Source organism: Eucyclogobius newberryi, unplaced genomic scaffold (assembly GCF_026437365.1).
Source record: "Eucyclogobius newberryi isolate DKJ021-1_F unplaced genomic scaffold, fEucNew1.0.hap1 SCAF_63, whole genome shotgun sequence".
Taxonomy (NCBI): Eukaryota; Metazoa; Chordata; class Actinopteri; order Gobiiformes; family Gobiidae; genus Eucyclogobius; species Eucyclogobius newberryi.
In genome coordinates, this window is record NW_027316312.1 from 276,023 (window position 1) to 303,040 (window position 27,018).

At 49.5% G+C, this 27,018-nt stretch overlaps 1 protein-coding gene across 1 annotated transcript in view; it reads left to right on the top strand.

Moving 5' to 3' along the window:
- The window catches only part of LOC140348227 (sentrin-specific protease 6-like), a 58,729-nt gene extending 33,819 nt beyond the window's left edge, over positions 1-24,910 (top strand). The window contains exons 12-23 of the mRNA XM_072434294.1: positions 7,288-7,473; positions 9,186-9,379; positions 12,316-12,449; positions 12,908-13,024; positions 13,157-13,279; positions 15,941-16,033; positions 16,865-17,214; positions 22,982-23,070; positions 23,160-23,245; positions 23,354-23,422; positions 24,198-24,348; positions 24,422-24,910. Of these exons, the coding sequence (XP_072290395.1) occupies positions 7,288-7,473; positions 9,186-9,379; positions 12,316-12,449; positions 12,908-13,024; positions 13,157-13,279; positions 15,941-16,033; positions 16,865-17,214; positions 22,982-23,070; positions 23,160-23,245; positions 23,354-23,422; positions 24,198-24,348; positions 24,422-24,640 (1,811 nt within the window). The 3' untranslated portion in view covers positions 24,641-24,910. The remainder of the gene's footprint in view (positions 1-7,287; positions 7,474-9,185; positions 9,380-12,315; positions 12,450-12,907; positions 13,025-13,156; positions 13,280-15,940; positions 16,034-16,864; positions 17,215-22,981; positions 23,071-23,159; positions 23,246-23,353; positions 23,423-24,197; positions 24,349-24,421) is intronic.
- Positions 24,911-27,018: the final 2,108 nt, after the last annotated feature.

Below are 27,018 nucleotides of genomic sequence, written 5' to 3' on the forward strand. Positions count from 1 at the left end.
CCTGTTTCAGACCCTGTTTCAGACCTGTTTCAGACATGTTTCAGTCCTGTTTCAGACCCTGTTTCAGACCTGTTTCAGACCTGTTTCAGACCCTGTTTCAGACCTGTTTCAGTCCTGTTTCAGACCCTGTTTCAGACCCTGTTTCAGACCCTGTTTCAGACCCTGTTTCAGACCCTGTTTCAGACCCTGTTTGTCCTGTTTCAGACCCTGTTTCAGTCCTGTTTCAGACCTGTTTCAGACCCTGTTTCAGACCTGTTTCAGACCCTGTTTCAGACCTGTTTCAGACCATGTTTCAGTCCTGTTTCAGACCCTGTTTCAGACCTGTTTCAGACCTGTTTCAGACCCTGTTTCAGACCCTGTTTCAGTCCTGTTTCAGTCCTGTTTCAGACCCTGTTTCAGACCTGTTTCAGACCTGTTTCAGACCCTGTTTCAGACCTGTTTCAGTCCTGTTTCAGACCCTGGTTCAGACCCTGTTTCAGACCCTGGTTCAGACCCTGTTTCAGACCCTGTTTCAGACCCTGTTTCAGACCCTGTTTGTCCTGTTTCAGACCCTGTTTCAGTCCTGTTTCAGACCTGTTTCAGACCCTGTTTCAGTCCTGTTTCAGTCCTTTTTCAGTCCTGTTTCAGACCTGTTTCAGACCCTGTTTCAGACCCTGTTTCAGACCCTGTTTCAGTCCTGTTTCAGACGCTGTTTCAGACTCTGTTTCAGACCCTGTTTCAGACCCTGTTTCAGACCCTGTTTCAGACCTGTTTCAGACCTGTTTCAGACCTGTTTCAGACCCTGTTTCAGACCCTGTTTCAGTCCTGTTTCAGTCCTGTTTCAGTCCTGTTTCAGACCCTGTTTCAGACCCTGTTTCAGACCCTGTTTCAGACCCTGTTTCAGTCCTGTTTCAGTCCTGTTTCAGACCCTGTTTCAGACCCTGTTTCAGACCCTGTTTCAGACCTGTTTCAGACCTGTTTCAGTCCTGTTTCAGACCTGTTTCAGTCCTGTTTCAGTCCTGTTTCAGACCCTGTTTCAGACCCTGTTTCAGACCCTGTTTCAGACCCTGTTTCAGTCCTGTTTCAGTCCTGTTTCAGACCCTGTTTCAGTCCTGTTTCAGTCCTGTTTCAGACCCTGTTTCAGACCCTGTTTCAGACCCTGTTTCAGTCCTGTTTCAGACCCTGTTTCAGACCCTGTTTCAGACCTGTTTCAGACCCTGTTTCAGACCCTGTTTCAGACCCTGTTTCAGACCCTGTTTCAGACCCTGTTTCAGTCCTGTTTCAGACCTGTTTCAGACCCTGTTTCAGACCCTGTTTCAGACCCTGTTTCAGACCTGTTTCAGTCCTGTTTCAGTCCTGTTTCAGTCCTGTTTCAGTGCTGTTTCAGACCTGTTTCAGACCCTGTTTCAGACCCTGTTTCAGACCCTGTTTCAGTCCTGTTTCAGACCTGTTTCAGACCTGTTTCAGTCCTGTTTCAGACCTGTTTCAGTCCTGTTTCAGACCCTGTTTCAGACCCTGTTTCAGTCCTGTTTCAGACCCTGTTTCAGACCCTGTTTCAGTCCTGTTTCAGTCCTGTTTCAGACCTGTTTCAGACCCTGTTTCAGACCCTGTTTCAGTCCTGTTTCAGACCTGTTTCAGTCCTGTTTCAGACCTGTTTCAGTCCTGTTTCAGATGCTGTTTCAGATGCTGTTTCAGACTCTGTTTCAGACCCTGTTTCAGACCCTGTTTCAGTCCTGTTTCAGTCCTGTTTCAGTCCTGTTTCAGTCCTGTTTCAGTCCTGTTTCAGTCCTGTTTCAGACCCTGTTTCAGACCCTGTTTCAGACCCTGTTTCAGACCCTGTTTCAGACCCTGTTTCAGTCCTGTTTCAGTCCCTGTTTCAGACCCTGTTTCAGTCCTGTTTCAGTCCTGTTTCAGACCTGTTTCAGACCCTGTTTCAGACCCTGTTTCAGACCCTGTTTCAGACATGTTTCAGTCCTGTTTCAGACCCTGTTTCAGACCCTGTTTCAGACCTGTTTCAGTCCTGTTTCAGACCCTGTTTCAGTCCTGTTTCAGTCCTGTTTCAGTCCCCGTTTCAGTCCCCGTTTCAGACCCCGTTTCAGACCCCGTTTCAGACCCCGTTTCAGTCCTATTTCAGACCTGTTTCAGTCCTGTTTCAGTCCTGTTTCAGACCTTTTTCAGTCCTGTTTCTGTCCTGTTTCAGTCCTGTTTCAGACCCTGTTTCAGACCTGTTTCAGACCTGTTTCAGACCCTGTTTCAGACCCTGTTTCAGACCCTGTTTCAGACCCTGTTTCAGTCCTGTTTCAGACCCTGTTTCAGTCCTGTTTCAGTCCTGTTTCAGACCCTGTTTCAGACCTGTTTCAGACCCTGGTTCAGACCCTGTTTCAGACCCTGTTTCAGACCCTGTTTCAGACCCTGTTTCAGACCCTGTTTCAGACCCTGTTTCAGTCCTGTTTCAGACCTGTTTCAGACCCTGTTTCAGACCTGTTTCAGACATGTTTCAGTCCTGTTTCAGACCCTGTTTCAGACCTGTTTCAGACCTGTTTCAGACCCTGTTTCAGACCTGTTTCAGTCCTGTTTCAGACCCTGTTTCAGACCCTGTTTCAGACCCTGTTTCAGACCCTGTTTCAGACCCTGTTTCAGACCCTGTTTGTCCTGTTTCAGACCCTGTTTCAGTCCTGTTTCAGACCTGTTTCAGACCCTGTTTCAGACCTGTTTCAGACCCTGTTTCAGACCTGTTTCAGACCATGTTTCAGTCCTGTTTCAGACCCTGTTTCAGACCTGTTTCAGACCTGTTTCAGACCCTGTTTCAGTCCTGTTTCAGTCCTGTTTCAGTCCTGTTTCAGACCCTGTTTCAGACCTGTTTCAGACCCTGTTTCAGACCTGTTTCAGTCCTGTTTCAGACCCTGGTTCAGACCCTGTTTCAGACCCTGTTTCAGACCCTGTTTCAGACCCTGTTTCAGACCCTGTTTCAGACCCTGTTTGTCCTGTTTCAGACCCTGTTTCAGTCCTGTTTCAGACCCTGTTTCAGACCTGTTTCAGACCCTGTTTCAGACCTGTTTCAGTCCTGTTTCAGACCCTGGTTCAGACCCTGTTTCAGACCCTGTTTCAGACCCTGTTTCAGACCCTGTTTCAGACCCTGTTTCAGACCCTGTTTGTCCTGTTTCAGACCCTGTTTCAGACCTGTTTCAGACCCTGTTTTCAGACCTGTTTCAGACCATGTTTCAGTCCTGTTTCAGACCCTGTTTCAGACCTGTTTCAGACCTGTTTCAGACCCTGTTTCAGTCCTGTTTCAGTCCTGTTTCAGTCCTGTTTCAGACCCTGTTTCAGACCTGTTTCAGACCCTGTTTCAGACCTGTTTCAGTCCTGTTTCAGACCCTGGTTCAGACCCTGTTTCAGACCCTGTTTCAGACCCTGTTTCAGACCCTGTTTCAGACCCTGTTTCAGACCCTGTTTCAGACCTGTTTCAGACCCTGTTTCAGTCCTGTTTCAGTCTTTTTCAGTCCTGTTTCAGACCTGTTTCAGTCCTGTTCAGACCTGTTTCAGACCTGTTTCAGACCCTGTTTCAGACCCTGTTTCAGACCCTGTTTCAGTCCTGTTTCAGACGCTGTTTCAGACTCTGTTTCAGACCCTGTTTCAGACCCTGTTTCAGACCCTGTTTCAGACCTGTTTCAGACCTGTTTCAGACCTGTTTCAGACCCTGTTTCAGACCCTGTTTCAGTCCGTGTTTCAGTCCTGTTTCAGTCCTGTTTCAGACCCTGTTTCAAGACCCTGTTTCAGACCCTGTTTCAGACCCTGTTTCAGTCCTGTTTCAGTCCTGTTTCAGACCCTGTTTCAGACCCTGTTTCAGACCCTGTTTCAGACCTGTTTCAGACCTGTTTCAGTCCTGTTTCAGACCTGTTTCAGTCCTGTTTCAGTCCTGTTTCAGACCCTGTTTCAGACCCTGTTTCAGACCCTGTTTCAGACCCTGTTTCAGTCCTGTTTCAGTCCTGTTTTCAGACCCTGTTTCAGACCCTGTTTCAGACCCTGTTTCAGACCCTGTTTCAGTCCTGTTTCAGACCCTGTTTCAGACCCTGTTTCAGACCTGTTTCAGACCCTGTTTCAGACCCTGTTTCAGACCCCCTGTTTCAGACCCTGTTTCAGACCCTGTTTCAGTCCTGTTTCAGACCTGTTTCAGACCCTGTTTCAGACCCTGTTTCAGACCCTGTTTCAGACCTGTTTCAGTCCTGTTTCAGTCCTGTTTCAGTCCTGTTTCAGTGCTGTTTCAGACCTGTTTCAGACCCTGTTTCAGACCCTGTTTCAGACCCTGTTTCAGTCCTGTTTCAGACCTGTTTCAGACCTGTTTCAGTCCTGTTTCAGACCTGTTTCAGTCCGTTTCAGACCCTGTTTCAGACCCTGTTTCAGTCCTGTTTCAGACCCTGTTTCAGACCCTGTTTCAGACCCTGTTTCAGTCCTGTTTCAGTCCTGTTTCAGACCCTGTTTCAGACCCTGTTTCAGTCCTGTTTCAGTCCTGTTTCAGACCTGTTTCAGACCCTGTTTCAGACCCTGTTTCAGTCCTGTTTCAGACCTGTTTCAGTCCTGTTTCAGACCTGTTTCAGACCCTGTTTCAGACCCTGTTTCAGACCTGTTTCAGACCTGTCCTGTTTCAGACCCTGTTTCAGTCCTGTTTCAGTCCTGTTTCAGTCCTGTTTCAGTCCTGTTTCAGACCCTGTTTCAGACCCTGTTTCAGACCCTGTTTCAGTCCTGTTTCAGACCCCGTTTCAGACCCCGTTTCAGACCCGTTTCAGTCCCGTTTCAGACCCGTTTCAGACCCGTTTCAGACCCGTTTCAGACCCGTTTCAGACCTTGTTTCAGACCTGTTTCAGTCCTGTTTCAGATGCTGTTTCAGATGCTGTTTCAGACTCTGTTTCAGACCCTGTTTCAGACCCTGTTTCAGTCCTGTTTCAGTCCTGTTTCAGTCCTGTTTCAGTCCTGTTTCAGACCCTGTTTCAGACCCTGTTTCAGACCCTGTTTCAGTCCTGTTTCAGTCCCTGTTTCAGACCCTGTTTCAGTCCTGTTTCAGACCCTGTTTCAGGACCTGTTTCAGACCCTGTTTCAGACCCTGTTTCAGTCCCTGTTTCAGTCCCTGTTTCAGTCCCTGTTTCAGTCCTGTTTCAGACCTGTTTCAGTCCCTGTTTCAGTCCCTGTTTCAGTCCCTGTTTCAGTCCCTGTTTCAGACCTGTTTCAGACCTGTTTCAGACCCTGTTTCAGACCCTGTTTCAGACCCTGTTTCAGTCCTGTTTCAGTCCTGTTTCAGACCTGTTTCAGTCCTGTTTCAGACCCTGTTTCAGTCCTGTTTCAGTCCTGTTTCAGTCCTGTTTCAGTCCTGTTTCAGACCTGTTTCAGTCCTGTTTCAGACCCTGTTTCAGACCTGTTTCAGACCCTGTTTCAGACCCTGTTTCAGTCCTGTTTCAGTCCTGTTTCAGTCCTGTTTCAGACCCTGTTTCAGACCCTGTTTCAGTCCTGTTTCAGTCCTGTTTCAGACCTGTTTCAGTCCTGTTTCAGACCCTGTTTCAGTCCTGTTTCGGACCCTGTTTCAGACCCTGTTTCAGACCTGTTTCAGACCCTGTTTCAGACCCTGTTTCAGAACCTGTTTCAGACCCTGTTTCAGACCCTGTTTCAGACCCTGTTTCAGAACCTGTTTCAGTCCTGTTTCAGACCCTGTTTCAGTCCTGTTTCAGACCTGTTTCAGACCCTGTTTCAGTCCTGTTTCAGTCCTGTTTCAGACCTGTTTCAGACCCTGTTTCAGACCCTGTTTCAGTCCTGTTTCAGACCTGTTTCAGTCCTGTTTCAGACCTGTTTCAGACCCTGTTTCAGACCCTGTTTCAGACCTGTTTCAGACCTGTCCTGTTTCAGACCCTGTTTCAGTCCTGTTTCAGTCCTGTTTCAGTCCTGTTTCAGTCCTGTTTCAGACCCTGTTTCAGACCCTGTTTCAGACCCTGTTTCAGTCCTGTTTCAGACCCCGTTTCAGACCCCGTTTCAGACCCGTTTCAGTCCCGTTTCAGACCCGTTTCAGACCCGTTTCAGACCCGTTTCAGACCCGTTTCAGACCTTGTTTCAGACCTGTTTCAGTCCTGTTTCAGATGCTGTTTCAGATGCTGTTTCAGACTCTGTTTCAGACCCTGTTTCAGACCCTGTTTCAGTCCTGTTTCAGTCCTGTTTCAGTCCTGTTTCAGTCCTGTTTCAGACCCTGTTTCAGACCCTGTTTCAGACCCTGTTTCAGTCCTGTTTCAGTCCCTGTTTCAGACCCTGTTTCAGTCCTGTTTCAGACCCTGTTTCAGGACCTGTTTCAGACCCTGTTTCAGACCCTGTTTCAGTCCCTGTTTCAGTCCCTGTTTCAGTCCCTGTTTCAGTCCTGTTTCAGACCTGTTTCAGTCCCTGTTTCAGTCCCTGTTTCAGTCCCTGTTTCAGACCTGTTTCAGACCTGTTTCAGACCCTGTTTCAGACCCTGTTTCAGACCCTGTTTCAGTCCTGTTTCAGTCCTGTTTCAGACCTGTTTCAGTCCTGTTTCAGACCCTGTTTCAGTCCTGTTTCAGTCCTGTTTCAGTCCTGTTTCAGTCCTGTTTCAGACCTGTTTCAGTCCTGTTTCAGACCCTGTTTCAGACCTGTTTCAGACCCTGTTTCAGACCCTGTTTCAGTCCTGTTTCAGTCCTGTTTCAGTCCTGTTTCAGACCCTGTTTCAGACCCTGTTTCAGTCCTGTTTCAGTCCTGTTTCAGACCTGTTTCAGTCCTGTTTCAGACCCTGTTTCAGTCCTGTTTCAGACCCTGTTTCAGACCCTGTTTCAGACCTGTTTCAGACCCTGTTTCAGACCCTGTTTCAGAACCTGTTTCAGACCCTGTTTCAGACCCTGTTTCAGACCCTGTTTCAGAACCTGTTTCAGTCCTGTTTCAGACCCTGTTTCAGTCCTGTTTCAGACCCTGTTTCAGACCCTGTTTCAGACCCTGTTTCAGTCCTGTTTCAGTCCTGTTTCAGACCTGTTTCAGACCCTGTTTCAGACCCTGTTTCAGACCCTGTTTCAGTCCTGTTTCAGTCCTGTTTCAGACCCCGTTTCAGTCCTGTTTCAGTCCTGTTTCAGACCCCGTTTCAGACCCCGTTTCAGACCCCGTTTCAGACCTGTTTCAGACTCTGTTTCAGACTCTGTTTCAGACCTGGTTTTGTCTCATTTTAGTTTAGCTTTAGTTCCACTTTGACCCAGTTTTAGCGCCTCATGTTTGTGTCTTTTTGAGTCTTTGGTCTGTGTTTAACCCTTTGTGTCCCTCTCTCTCCCTTAGGTCCTCTGGGTCGCTCTGAGGCCGTCATCTTTCGGGCCTCGGAGCTGCTCAGCTGTGAATGGTGCAGCGTTCGTAAACTTCCCGTGTTGTTCTTCCAAAGTACTGAGCAGGAGTGTGCTCGCCTGAGAGAAGAGCTGCAGATGAGCCGCGATGCAGGAGAGGACTGGATCGACTGTGCCTCCTCACGTGAGTCTGAGCGTCCAAAACACGCGAGTCTGAGCGTCCAAAACTGTCCAAAACACGCGAGTCTGAGCGTCCAAAACTGTCCAAAACACGCCAGTCTGAGCGTCCAAAACTGTCCAAAACACGCCAGTCTGAGCGTCCAAAACTGTCCAAAACACGCCAGTCTGAGCGTCCAAAACTGTCCAAAACACGCGAGTCTGAGCCTCCAAAACTGTCCAAAACACGCGAGTCTGAGCGTCCAAAACTGTCCAAAACACGCCAGTCTGAGCCTCCAAAACTGTCCAAAACACGCGAGTCTGAGCCTCCAAAACTGTCCAAAACACGCCAGTCTGAGCGTCCAAAACTGTCCAAAACACGCGAGTCTGAGCCTCCAAAACTGTCCAAAACACGCGAGTCTGAGCCTCCAAAACTGTCCAAAACACGCCAGTCTGAGCGTCCAAAACTGTCCAAAACACGCGAGTCTGAGCGTCCAAAACTGTCAAACACGCCAGTCTGAGCGTCCAAAACTGTCCAAAACACGCGAGTCTGAGCGTCCAAAACTGTCCAAAACACGCGAGTCTGAGCGTCCAAAACTGTCCAAAACACGCCAGTCTGAGCGTCCAAAACTGTCCAAAACACGCCAGTCTGAGCGTCCAAAACTGTCCAAAACACGCCAGTCTGAGCGTCCAAAACTGTCCAAAACACGCCAGTCTGAGCGTCCAAAACTGTCCAAAACACGCCAGTCTGAGCGTCCAAAACTGTCCAAAACACGCCAGTCTGAGCGTCCAAAACTGTCCAAAACACGCCAGTCTGAGCGTCCAAAACTGTCCAAAACACGCCAGTCTGAGCGTCCAAAACTGTCCAAAACACGCCAGTCTGAGCGTCCAAAACTGTCCAAAACACGCCAGTCTGAGCGTCCAAAACTGTCCAAAACACGCGAGTCTGAGCGTCCAAAACTGTCCAAAACACGCCAGTCTGAGCGTCCAAAACTGTCCAAAACACGCGAGTCTGAGCCTCCAAAACTGTCCAAAACACGCGAGTCTGAGCCTCCAAAACTGTCCAAAACACGCGGGTCTGAGCGTCCAAAACTGTCCAAAACACGCCAGTCTGAGCGTCCAAAACTGTCCAAAACACGCCAGTCTGAGCGTCCAAAACTGTCCAAAACACGCGAGTCTGAGCGTCCAAAACTGTCCAAAACACGCCAGTCTGAGCGTCCAAAACTGTCCAAAACACGCCAGTCTGAGCGTCCAAAACTGTCCAAAACACGCGAGTCTGAGCGTCCAAAACTGTCCAAAACACGCCAGTCTGAGCGTCCAAAACTGTCCAAAACACGCGAGTCTGAGCCTCCAAAACTGTCCAAAACACGCCAGTCTGAGCGTCCAAAACTGTCCAAAACACGCCAGTCTGAGCGTCCAAAACTGTCCAAAACACGCGAGTCTGAGCGTCCAAAACTGTCCAAAACACGCGAGTCTGAGCGTCCAAAACTGTCCAAAACACGCCAGTCTGAGCGTCCAAAACTGTCCAAAACACGCCAGTCTGAGCGTCCAAAACACGCGAGTCTGAGCCTCCAAAACTGTCCAAAACACGCGAGTCTGAGCCTCCAAAACCGTCCTAAACCCCCTAAATGAGGCCCCTCGTAGGTTTAAACTGGACTCGTGGGTTGGGGTCCCCGGCTTTATAAATGAGGCCCTTGTGTCTTGGTTTGGCCCCTGGTCTGATCTGCTCGTGTCCTTCAGACCCGGACGAGAAGTACATCGTGCTGATCTTTGAGAACGGGCTTCCCATGGAGCAGCAGGTCATTCTCGAGGACATTTTGGGCGAAATCGGACAAAACAACAACGTCGGAGAGTTTCCCTCCAAAATCTCCTTCGATGAAGCAAATCTACGACTGGTCAACTACAACAAGGCCACGGAACGAAAGGACGACCAGGTCTGTACCCGGAACATGTGTGCTTTTATTATGAAGAGTCTGAACATGTGTGCTTTTATTATGAAGAGTCTGAACATGTGTGCTTTTATTATGAAGAGTCTGAACATGTGTGCTTTTATTATGAAGAGTCTGAACATGTGTGCTTTTATTATGAAGAGTCTGAACATGTGTGCTTTTATTATGAAGAGTCTGAACATGTGTGCTTTTATTATGAAGAGTCTGAACATGTGTGCTTTTATTATGAAGAGTCTGAACATGTGTGCTTTTATTATGAAGAGTCTGAACATGTGTGCTTTTATTATGAAGAGTCTGAACATGTGTGCTTTTATTATGAAGAGTCTCTGGCACCAGCAGGAGGCCGGTCCATGTTTAGTCCTGACTCTGGCACCAGCAGGAGGCTGGTCCATGTTTAGTCCTGACTCTGGCACCAGCAGGAGGCCGGTCCATGTTTAGTCCTGACTCTGGCACCAGCAGGAGGCCGCTCCATGTTTAGTCCTGACTCTGGCACCAGCAGGAGGCCGGTCCATGTTTAGTCCTGACTCTGGCACCAGCAGGAGGCCGCTCCATGTTTAGTCCTGACTCTGGCACCAGCAGGAGGCCGCTCCATGTTTAGTCCTGACTCTGGCACCAGCAGGAGGCCGGTCCATGTTTAGTCCTGACTCTGGCACCAGCAGGAGGCCGGTCCATGTTTAGTCCTGACTCTGGCACCAGCAGGAGGCCGGTCCATGTTTAGTCCTGACTCTGGCACCAGCAGGAGGCCGCTCCATGTTTAGTCCTGACTCTGGCACCAGCAGGAGGCCGCTCCATGTTTAGTCCTGACTCTGGCACCAGCAGGAGGCCGCTCCATGTTTAGTCCTGACTCTGGCACCAGCAGGAGGCCGGTCCATGTTTAGTCCTGACTCTGGCACCAGCAGGAGGCCGGTCCATGTTTAGTCGTGACTCTGGCACCAGCAGGAGGCCGGTCCATGTTTAGTCCTGACTCTGGCACCAGCAGGAGGCCGGTCCATGTTTAGTCGTGACTCTGGCACCAGCAGGAGGCCGGTCCATGTTTAGTCCTGACTCTGGCACCAGCAGGAGGCCGCTCCATGACCTAACAGCAGCATGTAGACCAGGGGTGGGCAATTATTTTCCTCCGAGGGCCGTATTTGAATCCAGGCCTGTAGCTGAGGCCATCATTGGTGTAAAAAAATACAAAAATAAAATATCACTTTTCCGTCAAATAAAGGCTATTGAATCTATTAAGTCATTTCACGTCATATTATTAAGGACACAAGTGCAGACAGATGCCTGAGGGCAAAAAAGGAAAAATAAATAAATTTAAAAAAACAGTTTGCCGTAGTCCCACCCCTGATGTAGAGGTTGAACAGAAGGGGACCCAGGACTGACCCTTGGGGCGCTCCACAGGTCAGGGTCATGTGGTCTGAGACACAAAGTACTTTTTGTCTTCCAGATGGGACCTTCACCAGTTTAGGGCGGGGCCAGTGATGCCCACCCTGTCCTCTAGTCTCTGTAAGAGGGTCCCACCCTGTCCTCTAGTCTCTGTAAGAGGGTCCCACCCTGTCCTCTAGTCTCTGTAAGAGGGTCCCACCCTGTCCTCTAGTCTCTGTAAGAGGGTCCCACCCTGTCCTCTAGTCCCTGTAAGAGGGTCCCACCCTGTCCTCTAGTCTCTGTAAGAGGGTCCCACCCTGTCCTCTAGTCTCTGTAAGAGGGTCCCACCCTGTCCTCTAGTCTCTGTAAGAGGGTCCCACCCTGTCCTCTAGTCTCTGTAAGAGGGTCCCACCCTGTCCTCTAGTCTCTGTAAGAGGGTCCCATGATGGACAGTGTCAAAAGCAGTATCAGATCCAACAGAATTAAGACTGAGGCTTTGCCCGTGTCAGTGTTCAGGAGGATGTCATTTGTCACCATGACAAGAGCAGTCTCAGTCACCATGACAACAGCAGTCTCAGTCTCCATGACAACAGCAGTCTCAGTCGCCATGACAACAGCAGTCTCAGTCGCCATGACAACAGCAGTCTGTCTCCATGACAACAGTCTCAGTCACCATGACAACAGCAGTCTCAGTCACCATGACAACAGCAGTCTCAGTCACCATGACAACAGCAGTCTCAGTCACCATGACAACAGCAGTCTCAGTCGCCATGACAACAGCAGTCTCAGTCGCCATGACAACAGCAGTCTCAGTCGCCATGACAACAGCAGTCTCAGTCTCCATGACAACAGCAGTCTGTCTCCATGACAACAGTCTCAGTCACCATGACAACAGCAGTCTCAGTCACCATGACAACAGCAGTCTCAGTCACCATGACAACAGTCTCAGTCACCATGACAACAGCAGTCTCAGTCACTATGACAACAGTCTCAGTCACCATGACAACAGCAGTCTCAGTCTCCATGACAACAGCAGTCTCCATGACAACAGCAGTCTCAGTCACCATGACAACAGCAGTCTCAGTCACCATGACAATAGTCTCAGTCACCATGACAATAGTCTCAGTCACCATGACAACAGCAGTCTCAGTCACCATGACAATAGTCTCAGTCACCATGACAATAGTCTCAGTCACCATGACAACAGCAGCACTAAAACCTGAAAAACATCTAATGAGGTGTTTATTAAGAGGAAATCTGAGATGGGCCGATAATGACTCAGGACTGCCCCTCCCCCTGACCACTCCCACTGACCCCTGCTCTTCTTTAGGAGAGGCTTTATGACCCCTGACCCCTGCTCTTCTTCAGGAGAGGCTTTATGACCCCTGACCCCTGCTCTTCTTTAGGAGAGGCTTTATGACCCCTGACCCCTGCTCTTCTTCATGACCACTGTTTTCAAAGACATTAGAAATGTTTCAGATCTAGAACGTGTGGTTTCATAAAGCTGCTCAGACACTTCAGAGTTACAGAACCTGTCACTCACTGGTGAAGTGTCATTTGTGTTCCAGGTTAAACCCGTTCCTTCCAGACCCAGTCCAGGATCGCTCAGGACCCGAATGTCCACGAGGCACAAACCCAACGACTTTGAGTCCGACGACGAGATGATGGAGCTGCAGCCGACGTTCACCGGCCCAATCGTCAAGTACGAGACCTTTAATCTAACCTTTATTTAACCAGGAGAGTCCATGACCCAAGGGAGTCCATGACCCAAGGGAGTCCATGACCCAAGGGTGTCCATGACCCAAGGGTGCCCAAGGGAGTCCATGACCCAAGGGAGTCCATGACCCAAGGGAGTCCATGACCCAAGGGTGTCCATGACCCAAGGGAGTCCATGACCCAAGGGTGCCCAAGGGAGTCCATTACCCAAGGGAGTCCATTACCCAAGGGAGTCCATTACCCAAGGGAGTCCATGACCCAAGGGAGTCCATGATTTCAGAAGGACAAAGTGTGATTTAAAAACAGGGCAAACCTCCCTACAAAAAGGGCACATGAACCTTCGGACTAGCCAACCTTCATCGCTTTCTCTCGTTGCAGGCTGATGGTGCTTGGTGGTGCTTGATGGTGCTTGGTGGTGCTTGATGGTGCTCTCTCTCGTTGCAGGCTGATGGTGTATCCTCCGCCTCCGGCCAAAGGCGGCATCTCCGTCACTAACGAGGACTTGCACTGTCTGAACGACGGAGAGTTCCTCAACGACGTCATCATAGACTTTTACTTAAAGTGAGGAGCTGCTCTTTGTGCAGTTACACAGCACGTTACACATGTCAATCAAGTGTCAACTAAAGGAAAGAAAGAAATGATGGAAGAAGCTGCTGTGTTTATGCTTTTGTCACTCATGAAAGACTTTTGCAGGTATTTGGTTCTGGAGAAGTTGAAAAAGGAGGACGCTCAGAGGATCCACGTGTTCAGCTCCTTCTTTTACAAACGTCTGAATCAGAGAGAGCGACGTAACGGGCCGGACCCTTCCAACCTGCCGTACGTCTCACACTCACCCGCAGGGGGCGCCGTGTCCCACATTATTACAGGGTTTGTGTCTGTGTTGATAATATTTGTGACAGAAACGCTAAAGAGCTTGATGCTGTCCTTGAAACCTTCAGTCTTACTCAGCATGTGAGAGGCTCCACCCACAGCAAAGGACACACTCTAGATCTCATAATTACAAAGGGGGTAAATATTTCAAATGTTAATGTGATCGATGTTGCTCTGTCTGATCATTTCTGTGTCTTCTTTGACCTGTCTGTTTCTCCCAAACCTCCGGTTGGTCCTCCAGTTGTTCAGCGGAGACACATAAGTGATGGCACAGGTGCACTGTTTATGGAAATGATAAACTTTGAAAATGTCTCATGTTCTAATGTAAATGATTTGTTGAACTCTGTTACATTTAGTGTTTTGAATGTTCTGGACACCATCGCCCCTATAAAGGCTAAAATGGTTAAAAATAAGCAGAAGGCGCCGTGGAGAAATGATGATTCGGTCAGGGCACAGAAAAGGGAGTGCCGCAGGGCCGAACGGAAATGGCGCAAGTCAAAGCTCCAGGTTCAAAAAGAGATTTACAAAGAAAAGCTGAACATGTACAACCTAATCTTATGTAGAACTAGGGAAAGATATTTTTCTGAAATAATTGGAAGCTGCAGTAACAACTCGCGTGTCCTGTTTGCCACAGTAAACAGATTAACAAACCCTCCAGCTCAGCTGCCGTTAGAACTCATTTCCACATCCAAGTGTAATGAGTTTGCATTATTCTTTAATGACAAAGTTCAGGGCATTAAAAATGCTATAAATCCCACAATGCAAAAAATTACCCTAAAACCACCAAGACACTTAGAGCTAACTCACTTTGCACCAGTAACTGACAAAACTGTCCATGAGATCATCACCAGTCTGAGTTCATCTACATGCTGCCTTGATGTGTTACCCACCAGATTTCTAAAGTCTGTGCTGAACAGTTTGTTAGCACCATTCACTCACATAATTAACATGTCGCTTCAATCTGGAACATTCCCAATGTCTTTGAAAACTGCGGTCATAAAGCCTCTCCTAAAGAAGAGCAGTCTTGATGCCGCAGTACTGAGTCATTACCGGCCCATCTCTAATCTGCCATTTTTGGGCAAAGTCCTTGAAAAGGTTGTTTACCAACAGCTCACAGATTTCCTCTTAATAAACAACTCATTTGATGTTTTTCAGTCAGGTTTTAGACCTCATCACAGCACTGAGACTGCTCTTGTCAAGGTGACAAATGACATCCTCCTGAACACTGACACGGGCAAAGCCTCAGTCTTAATTCTGTTAGATCTGAGTGCTGCTTTTGACACTGTCGATCATGGGATCCTCTTACAGAGACTAGAGGACTGGGTGGGCATCACTGGCACTGCCCTAAACTGGTTAAGGTCCTATCTGGAAGACAGGAAGTACTTTGTTGAAATTGGTAGCTGTGTCTCAGACCACATGACCCTGACCTGTGGAGTGCCCCAAGGGTCAGTCCTGGGTCCCCTTCTGTTCAACCTCTACATGCTGCCGTTAGGTCAGTTGATACGCAGTGAAAATGTGTCCTATCACAATGATGCAGACGACACTCAGATCTATGTTTCACTGTCGGCAGGTGACTATGGACCAGTAGATTCACTCTGTCACTGCATCCAACAGATCAGTTTGTGGAGGCAAAACAACTTTCTCCAGCTGAACTCAGACAAGACTGAAATAATCGTTTTTGTCACAGAAACAAAGAGAAAGTGTTAGCGGTCACCTCCAGAGTCTCGCTCTAAAACCTACAAACCAAGTTAGAAATCTGGGGGTAATAATGGACTCAGACTTGAACTTTAATAGCCACGTCAAATCAATAACATCAGCAGCTTTTTACCATCTAAAAAACATTGCCAAAATCAAAAATATAGTGTCAAAACCAGATTTAGAGAGACTCATCCATGCGTTTGTCTCCAGTAGATTAGACTACTGTAACGGCCTGCTCACTGGTCTCTCCAAACGAGTTGTAAAACAGCTGCAGTACATCCAGAACGCTGCTGCTCGGGTCCTGACTAGAACCAGGAAGTATGATCACATTAGTCCTGTTCTCAGGTCTCTGCACTGGCCCCCTGTGGCTCAGAGAATAGACTTTAAAGCAGCTCTGCTTGTGTACAAGTCTCTCCATGGCCTAGCACCAAAGTACATCTTGGATATGTTAGTGCCATATGAACCATCTCGGACTCTGAGGACCTCAGGGACCGGCCTCCTGCTGGTGCCAGAGTCAGGACTAAACATGGACCGGCCTCCTGCTGGTGCCCAGAGTCAGGACAAAACATGGGGAATCTGCGTTTCAGTTTTATGCAGCTAAAATCTGGAACATTCTTCCTGAAGATGTGAGACAGGCTTCTACTCTGACAATGTTCAAATCTAAGCTAAAAACAGTTTTGTTTAGCTGCGCATATGACTGAAGGGATTTTTTCTTTGCACTCTTCTCTTTGTTTGTGATTTTATTAGTTTAGAAAATCAGTTGGATTGATAATTTTTAATTTAGTTAATTTTATTGTATTTCTGTAATTTCTTTGTGATTTGAATGCATTTTTCCTGCTGTGAAGCACTTTGATTTGCCTTGTGTATGAAATGTGCTCTACAAATAAACTTGCCTTGCCTTGTGCTCAGGCTCCAGAAGAAGAAGCACAACCGCGTGAAGACCTGGACTCGACACGTGGACCTGTTTCAGAAGGACTTCATCTTTGTCCCCATTAACGAGTCGTGAGTGAAGTCCTGCTTTAGTCCTGCTTTAGTCCTGCTTTAGTCCCGCTTTAGTCCTGCTTTAGTCCTGCTTTAGACCTGCTTTAGTCCTGCTTTAGTCCTGCTTTAGTCCCGCTTTAGACCTGCTTTAGTCCTGCTTTAGTCCTGCTTTAGTCCTGCTTTAGTCCCGCTTTAGTCCTGCTTTAGACCTGCTTTAGACCTGCTTTAGACCCGCTTTAGACCTGCTTTAGTCCTGCTTTAGTCCTGCTTTAGTCCTGCTTTAGACCTGCTTTAGTCCTGCTTTAGACCTGCTTTAGACCCGCTTTAGTCCTGCTTTAGTCCTGCTTTAGACCTGCTTTAGTCCTGCTTTAGTCCTGCTTTAGTCCTGCTTTAGACCTGCTTTAGACCTGCTTTAGTCCTGCTTTAGTCCTGCTTTAGTCCTGCTTTAGACCTGCTTTAGACCTGCTTTAGACCCGCTTTAGTCCTGCTTTAGTCCTGCTTTAGACCTGCTTTAGTCCTGCTTTAGTCCTGCTTTAGTCCTGCTTTAGTCCTGCGTTAGACCTGCTTTAGTCCTGCTTTAGACCTGCTTTAGACCTGCTTTAGTCCTGCTTTAGTCCTGCTTTAGTCCTGCTTTAGACCTGCTTTAGACCCGCTTTAGTCCTGCTTTAGTCCTGCTTTAGGTCTTTGCCACAGTTAGTCCTGCTTTAGGTCTTTGCCACAGTTAGTCCTGCTTTAGGTCTTTGCCACAGTTAGTCCTGCTTTAGGTCTTTGCCACAGTTAGTCCTGCTTTAGGTCTTTGCCACAGTTAGTCCTGCTTTAGGTCTTTGCCACAGTCCTGACTCTTCTTCTTAGGGCTCACTGGTACCTGGCTGTCATCTGCTTCCCTGGCCTGGAGCGCCCTCTGCTGGAGCCAAACCCTCAGTTCCAGGGCCAGAGTCCAATTCTCCAGCCCCAAACGGAGGAGCCCATCCCTGACCACTGTCGCCCGCTGTCGCCCTGTCCGTCCCCCGAGCCGGACGAGACCCGGGGGACGGACGGAGAGGAGACCCAAGAGAAGACCCAAGAGGAGACCCAAGAGGAGACCCAAGAGGAGACCCAAGAGGAGACCCAAGAGGAGACCCAAGAGGAGAGCCAGGATGAGGAGATCCAGGACGAGATCCAGGACGAGAACCAGGAGAATGTGCCGGAACAGAGCTTCACCAGTGAGTCCCACTCCTGTTTCTGTCCTTTAAAGGCACGACTTTGACTTGAGACTTGGAGCGGACGTGTTTCTGTTTCTGAGTTAAACAGCTACAAACGTTAATGAGCGTCAGACCTCTGTGACTTCTGAGACCTCTGTGACTTCCTGTGACTTCTTGTGACTTCAGTGACTTCTTGTGACTTCTTGTGTCTTCTTGTGACTTCCTGTGACTTCCTGTGACTTCCTGTGACTTCTTGTGACTTCCTGTGACTTCTTGTGACTTCTTGTGACTTCTTGTGTCTTCTTGTGTCTTCTTGTGACTTCTGTGTCTTCTTGTGACTTCTGTGACTTCTTGTGACTTCCTGTGACTTCTTGTGTCTTCTTGTGACTTCCTGTGACTTCTTGTGACTTCTGTGACTTCTTGTGACTTCTTGTGACTTCTTGTGTCTTCTTGTGACTTCCTGTGACTTCCTGTGACTTCCTGTGACTTCCTGTGACTTCTTGTGACTTCCTGTGACTTCTTGTGACTTCTTGTGACTTCTTGTGTCTTCTTGTGTCTTCTTGTGACTTCTGTGTCTTCTTGTGACTTCTGTGACTTCTTGTGACTTCCTGTGACTTCTTGTGTCTTCTTGTGACTTCCTGTGACTTCTTGTGACTTCTGTGACTTCTTGTGACTTCCTGTGACTTCTTGTGACTTCCTGTGACTTCTGTGACTTCCTGTGACTTCTTGTGACTTCAGTGACTTCTTGTGATTTCCTGTGACTTCCTGTGACTTCTTGTGACTTCAGTGACTTCCTGTAACTTCCTGTGACTTCCTGTGACTTCTTGTGACTTCCTGTGACTTCTTGTGACTTCAGTGACTTCTGTGACTTCCTGTGACTTCAGTGACTTCATTGACTTCCTGTGACTTCAGTGACTTCTTGAGACTTCAGTGACTTCTGTGACTTCCTGTAACTTCCTGTGACTTCCTGTGACTACTTTTGACTTCCTGTGACTTCCTGTGACTTCTTGTGACTTCCTGTGACTTCCTGTGACTTCTTGTGACTTCCTGTGACTTCCTGTGACTTCTTGTGACTTCCTGTGACTTCTTGTGACTTGAGACTTCAGTGACTTCTTGAGACTTCTTGAGACTTCAGTGACTTCTTGTGACTTCTTGTGACTTCAGTGACTTCCTGTGACTTCCTGTGACTTCTTGTGACTTCCTGTGACTTCCTGTGACTTCCTGTGACTTCCTGTGACTTCTTGTGACTTCTTGTGTCTTCTTGTGACTTGAGACTTCAGTGACTTCTTGAGACTTCTTGAGACTTCAGTGACTTCTTGTGACTTCAGTGACTTCCTGTGACTTCCTGTGACTTCTTGTGACTTCCTGTGACTTCCTGTGACTTCTTGTGACTTCTTGTGTCTTCTTGTGACTTGAGACTTCAGTGACTTCTTGAGACTTCAGTGACTTCTTGTGACTTCTTGTGACTTCAGTGACTTCCTGCGACTTCTTGTGACTTCCTGCGACTTCCTGTGACTTCATTGACTTCCTGCGACTTCCTGTGACTTCATTGACTTCCTGAGACTTCAGTGACTTCCTGCGACTTCTGAGACCTGGTTTTGGAAATGTGTTTATCACTTTAAATAAATAAGTCCAGTTACAGAATCTTCTCCTTCTCCTCGTCCAGACTTATTCTTCCATCTTTGTTTAGTTGTGTTTGTCTCATTGTGTAAATGATGGATCTAAATCTGCACAAACCCGATCATTAATATTCACAGAGAGAAGAAGAGACAAAGAAACAATAAGTTCAATTATCCGGAGAGAGAATAGATCACACTGACAGCACCTCCCCCTGTCACAGCACCTCCCCCTGTCACAGCACCTCCCCCTGTCACAGCACCTCCCCCTGTCACAGCACCTCCCCCTGTCACAGCACCTCCCCCTGTCACACTGACAGCACCTCCCCCTGTCACACTGACAGCACCTCCCCCTGTCACAGCACCTCCCCCTGTCACAGCACCTCCCCCTGTCACAGCACCTCCCCCTGTCACACTGACAGCACCTCCCCCTGTCACACTGACAGCACCTCCCCCTGTCACAGCACCTCCCCCTGTCACAGCACCTCCCCCTGTCACAGCACCTCCCCCTGTCACAGCACCTCCCCCTGTCACAGCACCTCCCCCTGTCACAGCACCTCCCCCTGTCACAGCACCTCCCCCTGTCACAGCACCTCCCCCTGTCACAGCACCTCCCCCTGTCACACTGACAGCACCTCCCCCTGTCACACTGACAGCACCTCCCCCTGTCACAGCACCTCCCCCTGTCACAGCACCTCCCCCTGTCACAGCACCTCCCCCTGTCACAGCACCTCCCCCTGTCACAGCACCTCCCCCTGTCACAGCACCTCCCCCTGTCACACTGACAGCACCTCCCCCTGTCACAGCACCTCCCCCTGTCACAGCACCTCCCCCTGTCACAGCACCTCCCCCTGTCACACTGACAGCACCTCCCCCTGTCACAGCACCTCCCCCTGTCACACTGACAGCACCTCCCCCTGTCACAGCACCTCCCCCTGTCACACTGACAGCACCTCCCCCTGTCACAGCACCTCCCCCTGTCACACTGACAGCACCTCCCCCTGTCACAGCACCTCCCCCTGTCACACTGACAGCACCTCCCCCTGTCACAGCACCTCCCCCTGTCACAGCACCTCCCCCTGTCACAGCACCTCCCCCTGTCACAGCACCTCCCCCTGTCACAGCACCTCCCCCTGTCACACTGACAGCACCTCCCCCTGTCACACTGACAGCACCTCCCCCTGTCACAGCACCTCCCCCTGTCACACTGACAGCACCTCCCCCTGTCACAGCACCTCCCCCTGTCACACTGACAGCACCTCCCCCTGTCACAGCACCTCCCCCTGTCACACTGACAGCACTTCCCCCTGTCACAGCACCTCCCCCTGTCACACTGACAGCACCTCCCCCTGTCACAGCACCTCCCCCTGTCACAGCACCTCCCCCTGTCACAGCACCTCCCCCTGTCACAGCACCTCCCCCTGTCACAGCACCTCCCCCTGTCACAGCACCTCCCCCTGTCACAGCACCTCCCCCTGTCACACTGACAGCACCTCCCCCTGTCACACTGACAGCACCTCCCCCTGTCACAGCACCTCCCCCTGTCACAGCACCTCCCCCTGTCACAGCACCTCCCCCTGTCACACTGACAGCACCTCCCCCTGTCACACTGACAGCACCTCCCCCTGTCACAGCACCTCCCCCTGTCACACTGACAGCACCTCCCCCTGTCACAGCACCTCCCCCTGTCACACTGACAGCACCTCCCCCTGTCACAGCACCTCCCCCTGTCACACTGACAGCACCTCCCCCTGTCACAGCACCTCCCCCTGTCACACTGACAGCACCTCCCCCTGTCACAGCACCTCCCCCTGTCACACTGACAGCACCTCCCCCTGTCACAGCACCTCCCCCTGTCACACTGACAGCACCTCCCCCTGTCACAGCACCTCCCCCTGTCACACTGACAGCACCTCCCCCTGTCACACTGACAGCACCTCCCCCTGTCACACTGACAGCACCTCCCCCTGTCACACTGACAGCACCTCCCTGTACAGCTGTCACTAAAGACTCAAGAGGAGTGTTCTTGATGTGAACTGGACTTGAATCAGAATTAGAAGTTACTATATTAAAATGGAAATACTTTGATGCTCTTCAGGGCCTTTTATAATCCAAGTATCAGTATCAGTATCAGTATCAGAATCAGAATCAGTATCAGTATCAGTATCAGTATCAGAATCAGAATCAGTATCAGTATCAGTATCAGTATCAGTATCAGTATCAGTATCAGAATCAGAATCAGAATCAGAATCAGTATCAGTATCAGTATCAGTATCAGTATCAGTATCAGTATCAGTATCAGTATCAGTATCAGAATCAGAATCAGAATCAGAATCAGTATCAGTATCAGTATCAGTATCAGTATCAGTATCAGTATCAGAATCAGAATCAGAATCAGAATCAGTATCAGTATCAGTATCAGTATCAGTATCAGTATCAGTATCAGTATCAGAATCAGTATCAGTATCAGTATCAGTATCAGTATCAGTATCAGTATCAGTATCAGTATCAGTATCAGTATCAGTATCAGTATCAGTATCAGTATCAGTATCAGTATCAGTGGGTGCAACACACACATTGAACTCTGAGCACTAAAGGGCATGACATGTCCATGAAATATAGAATATATAAAGTGATGTAGTGCAATAGGAAATGGTGATATGTACATGATACAAATGTATTCATGAGAAATCACACATTTGAAAAAATATATATATAATAATTCCGCTTTATCTCAGTTTCACTGAGGCCGACATGTTCCGGCCTTTAGGGCTCTTCATCACATATGGTCTGAACTGCTCTAAGGGACTGGGGTCCAAAACAGTTCTGACAAGACACAAGACACTGGTGAATAATCACATTAAACTGTTGAAGACTTTCAGCAGAGGCATCTCGGGCCCCTCGGGCCCCTCGGGCCCCTGCCTTATACAGGAACATACCTGCTCCTCCTCCTCAGCGAGAGCTGACGTTATTAGACCCCAACTCACATGAGGTCTTCCCTTTTGGCCCCTCCCCTGATTGACAACAGCACACGCCTGTTTTCTAGGGCAAAGGTAAAAAGCATAATACATTATTTCATTAGTTCAGAAAACATATTTAATAAATCCAACTGTAAAGATGGTCTTATGTCCTCTTGTGTGTGTGTCATTGTGTGTAAAGATGGTCTTATGTCGTCTTGTGTGTGTCTCATTGTGTGTAAAGATGGTCTTATGTCGTCTTGTGTGTGTCTCATTGTGTGTAAAGATGGTCTTATGTCGTCTTGTGTGTGTCTCATTGTGTGTAAAGATGGTCTTATGTCCTCTTGTGTGTGTCTCATTGTGTGTAAAGATGGTCTTATGTCCTCTTGTGTGTGTCATTGTGTGTAAAGATGGTCTTATGTCCTCTTGTGTGTGTGTCATTGTGTGTAAAGATGGTCTTATGTCGTCTTGTGTGTGTCATTGTGTGTAAAGATGGTCTTATGTCCTCTTGTGTGTCTCATTGTGTGTAAAGATGGTCTTATGTCCTCTTGTGTGTGTCTCATTGTGTGTAAAGATGGTCTTATGTCTCTTGTGTGTGTCTCATTGTGTGTAAAGATGGTCTTATGTCCTCTTGTGTGTGTGTCATTGTGTGTAAAGATGGTCTTATGTCGTCTTGTGTGTGTCTCATTGTGTGTAAAGATGGTCTTATGTCCTCTTGTGTGTCTCATTGTGTGTAAAGATGGTCTTATGTCCTCTTGTGTCTTTGTGGATTGGTTTGGGAGGATTTGTTCCGTTCTTTTGGACAGAATTGAGGTGAATAAACGTCACATTCAGAATAGAAATAGTCTCTATGAGGCACAGTCCTGTCGCTCCTTCTTTTGGTCTCAGGGACATGATGGACTCTTACACACGAGGAGGGAGGAGTTTCAGACTAGGAGGGAGGAGTTTCAGACTAGGAGGGAGGAGTTTCAGACTAGGAGGGAGGAGTTTCACACTAGGAGGGAGGAGTTTCACAGTAGGAGGGAGGAGTTTCACAGTAGGAGGGAGGAGTTTCACAGTAGGAGGGAGGAGTTTCACAGTAGGAGGGAGGAGTTTCACAGTAGGAGGGAGGAGTTTCACAGTAGGAGGGAGGAGTTTCACAGTAGGAGGGAGGAGTTTCACAGTAGGGGGGAGGAGTTCTCCTGAAGCCTTTGTGATGATGATCTGGTGTTTCAGGTGAACTTCACAGGATCAGCGTCTGTTACGGTTCTCGAGGGAAAGACGAGGATCCTTTCACTTTCTCTGACGACCACAGCTCCTGTCAGGTCTGCTCTACAGGGGCGGGGCACAGGGGCGGGGCACAGGGGCGGGGCACAGGGGCGGGGCACATGATCATCTTCATCTTTCTGTTCAGGACGAGTGCAGTGAAGATGGAGCTCTCGCTGTCGACGCCCCCAACGACACCTCCAATTTAGCCTTAAAACCAACGCTCTGTAAACAGTGAGTACATGTACCAGGGGGGCCGGGGGGCCCGCGAGGCCGGGGGGCCCGCGAGGCCGGGGGGCCCGCGGGGCCCGCACCAGGACTAAAGCTCTTCTCTTCTCACAGGCCTTGTATCCTCATCATGGATTCTCTCAGAGGTCCAGCTCGGTCCAGTGTCGTCAAGACACTTCGAGAGTGAGTCAAACACACACACAACCAGCTGCGCTTGTTTCACACTCTGGGCGCTTGTTGCAGGTACCTGGAGGTGGAGTGGCAGGTGCGCTTGTTTCACTCTGGGCGCTTGTTGCAGGTACCTGGAGGTGGAGTGGCAGGTGCGCTTGTTTCACTCTGGGCGCTTGTTGCAGGTACCTGGAGGTGGAGTGGCAGGTGCGCTTGTTTCACTCTGGGCGCTTGTTGCAGGTACCTGGAGGTGGAGTGGCAGGTGCGCTTGTTTCACTCTGGGCGCTTGTTGCAGGTACCTGGAGGTGGAGTGGCAGGTGCGCTTGTTTCACTCTGGGCGCTTGTTGCAGGTACCTGGAGGTGGAGTGGCAGGTGCGCTTGTTTCACTCTGGGCGCTTGTTGCAGGTACCTGGAGGTGGAGTGGGAGGTGCGCTTGTTTCACTCTGGGCGCTTGTTGCAGGTACCTGGAGGTGGAGTGGGAGGTGCGCTTGTTTCACTCTGGGCGCTTGTTGCAGGTACCTGGAGGTGGAGTGGGAGGTGCGCTTGTTTCACTCTGGGCGCTTGTTGCAGGTACCTGGAGGTGGAGTGGGAGGTGCGCTTGTTTCACTCTGGGCGCTTGTTGCAGGTACCTGGAGGTGGAGTGGGAGGTGCGCTTGTTTCACTCTGGGCGCTTGTTGCAGGTACCTGGAGGTGGAGTGGCAGGTGCGCTTGTTTCACTCTGGGCGCTTGTTGCAGGTACCTGGAGGTGGAGTGGGAGGTGCGCTTGTTTCACTCTGGGCGCTTGTTGCAGGTACCTGGAGGTGGAGTGGGAGGTGCGTCGCAGCTCTGGGAGGAGCTTTAACAAAGAGGTGATGAAAGGCTCGAGTCCCAGAGTTCCTCAGCAGGACAACTTCAGTGACTGCGGCGTGTACGTGCTGCAGTACGTGGAGAGCTTCTTCCAGGTCAGAACATCTCCACCTTCAGAATGTTTCATGGGTCAAACCAGAACTAAAGCCAAGACTTTCTCTTTTGCAGAATCCCATCCTTAGTTTCCATTTTCCTCTGAACCTGTCGGACTGGTTTCCTCCTCAGCGGATGAAGACCAAGCGCAAGGAAATCAAGGACCTGATTTTAGGACTTCAATCGCAACAACTGCAAAGGCAAAACCCTCCCAATCCAGACTGTGCTGCAGGCTCGTCAGAAGAACCCGAAATCCAAGAAACTGCTCCGTCACAGCCACTTCTCAGCCTCTGAAGCTCCCTGAAGCTCCCTGAAGCCTCTGAAGCTCCCTGAAGCTCCCTGAAGCTCCCTGAAGCTCCCTGAAGCCTCTGAAGCTCCCTGAAACCTCACAAACTGCTGCTTTTGGGGGATACAGACTTTGTACTGACAGAACATGAACTGTGACACATTTATCACTGTGGCTCCGTTAATTTAAGAACATGTAGAATAATCATATGGAAGTTTCAACGTGTCCATTTGCTTCATTAAACTCTGCAGTAGAAAAAGTTCAAGGTTTATTTATGTTTCGTTGCCTTAAAAAAATAAAAACGTGTTTTTTTTTTAATTTAAAACTAAAAAGTAATTTAAACATTTGTTTCTTTGATTCTCATAAAATCTGTTCATTCTGTAACTTTTACTGTGGTTCATTTTCAAACGGGCCAAGTGGGCCAGGGTTAGCTTTGTGCCAGGCTTAGGGTTAGCTTTGGGCCAGGGTTAGGGTTAGCTTTGTGCCAGGGTTAGGGTTAGCTTTGGGCCAGGGTTAGCTTTGGGCCAGGGTTAGGGTTAGCTTTGGGCCAAGGTTAGGGTTAGCTTTGGGCGAGGGTTAGCTTTGGGCCAGGGTTAGGGTTAGCTTTGTGCCAGGGTTAGGGTTAGCTTTGGGCCAGGGTTAGCTTTGGGCCAGGGTTAGGGTTAGCTTTGGGCCAAGGTTAGGGTTAGCTTTGGGCCAGGGTTAGGGTTAGCTTTGGGCCAAGGTTAGGGTTAGCTTTGGGCCAGGGTTAGGGTTAGCTTTGGGCCAGGGTTAGGGTTAGCTTTGGGCCAAGGTTAGGGTTAGCTTTGGGCCAGGGTTAGGGTTAGCTTTGGGCCAAGGTTAGGGTTAGCTTTGGGCCAGGGTTAGGGTTAGCTTTGGGCCAAGGTTAGGGTTAGCTTTGGGCCAGGGTTAGGGTTAGCTTTGGGCCAAGGTTAGGGTTAGCTTTGGGCCAGGGTTAGGGTTAGCTTTGGGCCAGGGTTAGGGTTAGCTTTGGGCCAGGGTTAGCTTTGGGCCAGGGTTAGGGTTAGCTTTGGGCCAGGGTTAGGGTTAGCTTTGGGCCAGGGTTAGGGTTAGCTTCGCGCCAGGGTTAGGGTTAGCTTTGGGCCAGGGTTAGGGTTAGCTTTGGGCCAGGGTTAGCTTTGTGCCAGGGTTAGGGTTAGCTTTGGGCCAAGGTTAGGGTTAGCTTTGGGCAAGGGTTAGGGTTAGCTTTGGGCAAGGGTTAGGGTTAGCTTTGGGCCAAGGTTAGGGTTAGCTTTGGGCCAGGGTTAGGGTTAGCTTTGGGCCAAGGTTAGGGTTAGCTTTGGGCCAAGGTTAGGGTAAGCTTTGGGCCAGGGTTAGGGTTAGCTTTGGGCCAAGGTTAGGGTTAGCTTTGGGCCAGGGTTAGGGTTAGCTTTGGGCCAGGGTTAGGGTTAGCTTTGGGCCAGGGTTAGCTTTGGGCCAGGGTTAGGGTTAGCTTTGGGCCAGGGTTAGGGTTAGCTTTGGGCCAGGGTTAGGGTTAGCTTCGGGCAAGGGTTAGGGTTAGCTTCGGGCAAGGGTTAGGGTTAGCTTTGGGCCAGGGTTAGGGTTAGCTTTGGGCCAGGGTTAGGGTTAGCTTCGCGCCAGGGTTAGGGTTAGCTTTGTGCCAGGGTTAAGGTTAGCTTTGGGCCAGGGTTAGCTTTGGGCCAGGGTTAGCTTTGTGCCAGGGTTAAGGTTAGCTTTGGGCCAAGGTTAGGGTTAGCTTTGGGCAAGGGTTAGGGTAAGCTTTGGGCAAGGGTTAGGGTTAGCTTTGGGCCAAGGTTAGGGTTAGCTTTGGGCCAGGGTTAGGGTTAGCTTTGGGCCAGGGTTAGGGTTAGCTTTGGGCCAAGGTTAGGGTTAGCTTTGGGCCAGGGTTAGGGTTAGCTTTGGGCCAAGGTTAGGGTTAGCTTTGGGCCAGGGTTAGGGTTAGCTTTGGGCCAAGGTTAGGGTTAGCTTTGGGCCAGGGTTAGGGTTAGCTTTGGGCCAGGGTTAGGGTTAGCTTTGGGCCAAGGTTAGGGTTAGCTTTGGGCCAGGGTTAGGGTTAGCTTTGGGCCAGGGTTAGCTTTGGGCCTGGGTTAGCTTTGGGTCAGGGTTAGGGTTAGCTTTGGGCCAAGGTTAGGGTTAGCTTTGGGCCAGGGTTAGGGTTAGCTTTGGGCCAGGGTTAGCTTTGGGCCTGGGTTAGCTTTGGGTCAGGGTTAGGGTTAGCTTTGGGCCAGGGTTAGGGTTAGCTTTGGGCCAGGGTTAGGGTTAGCTTCGGGCAAGGGTTAGGGTTAGCTTTGGGCCAGGGTTAGGGTTAGCTTTGGGCCAGGGTTAGGGTTAGCTTCGCGCCAGGGTTAGGGTTAGCTTTGGGCCAGGGTTAGGGTTAGCTTTGGGCCAGGGTTAGCTTTGTGCC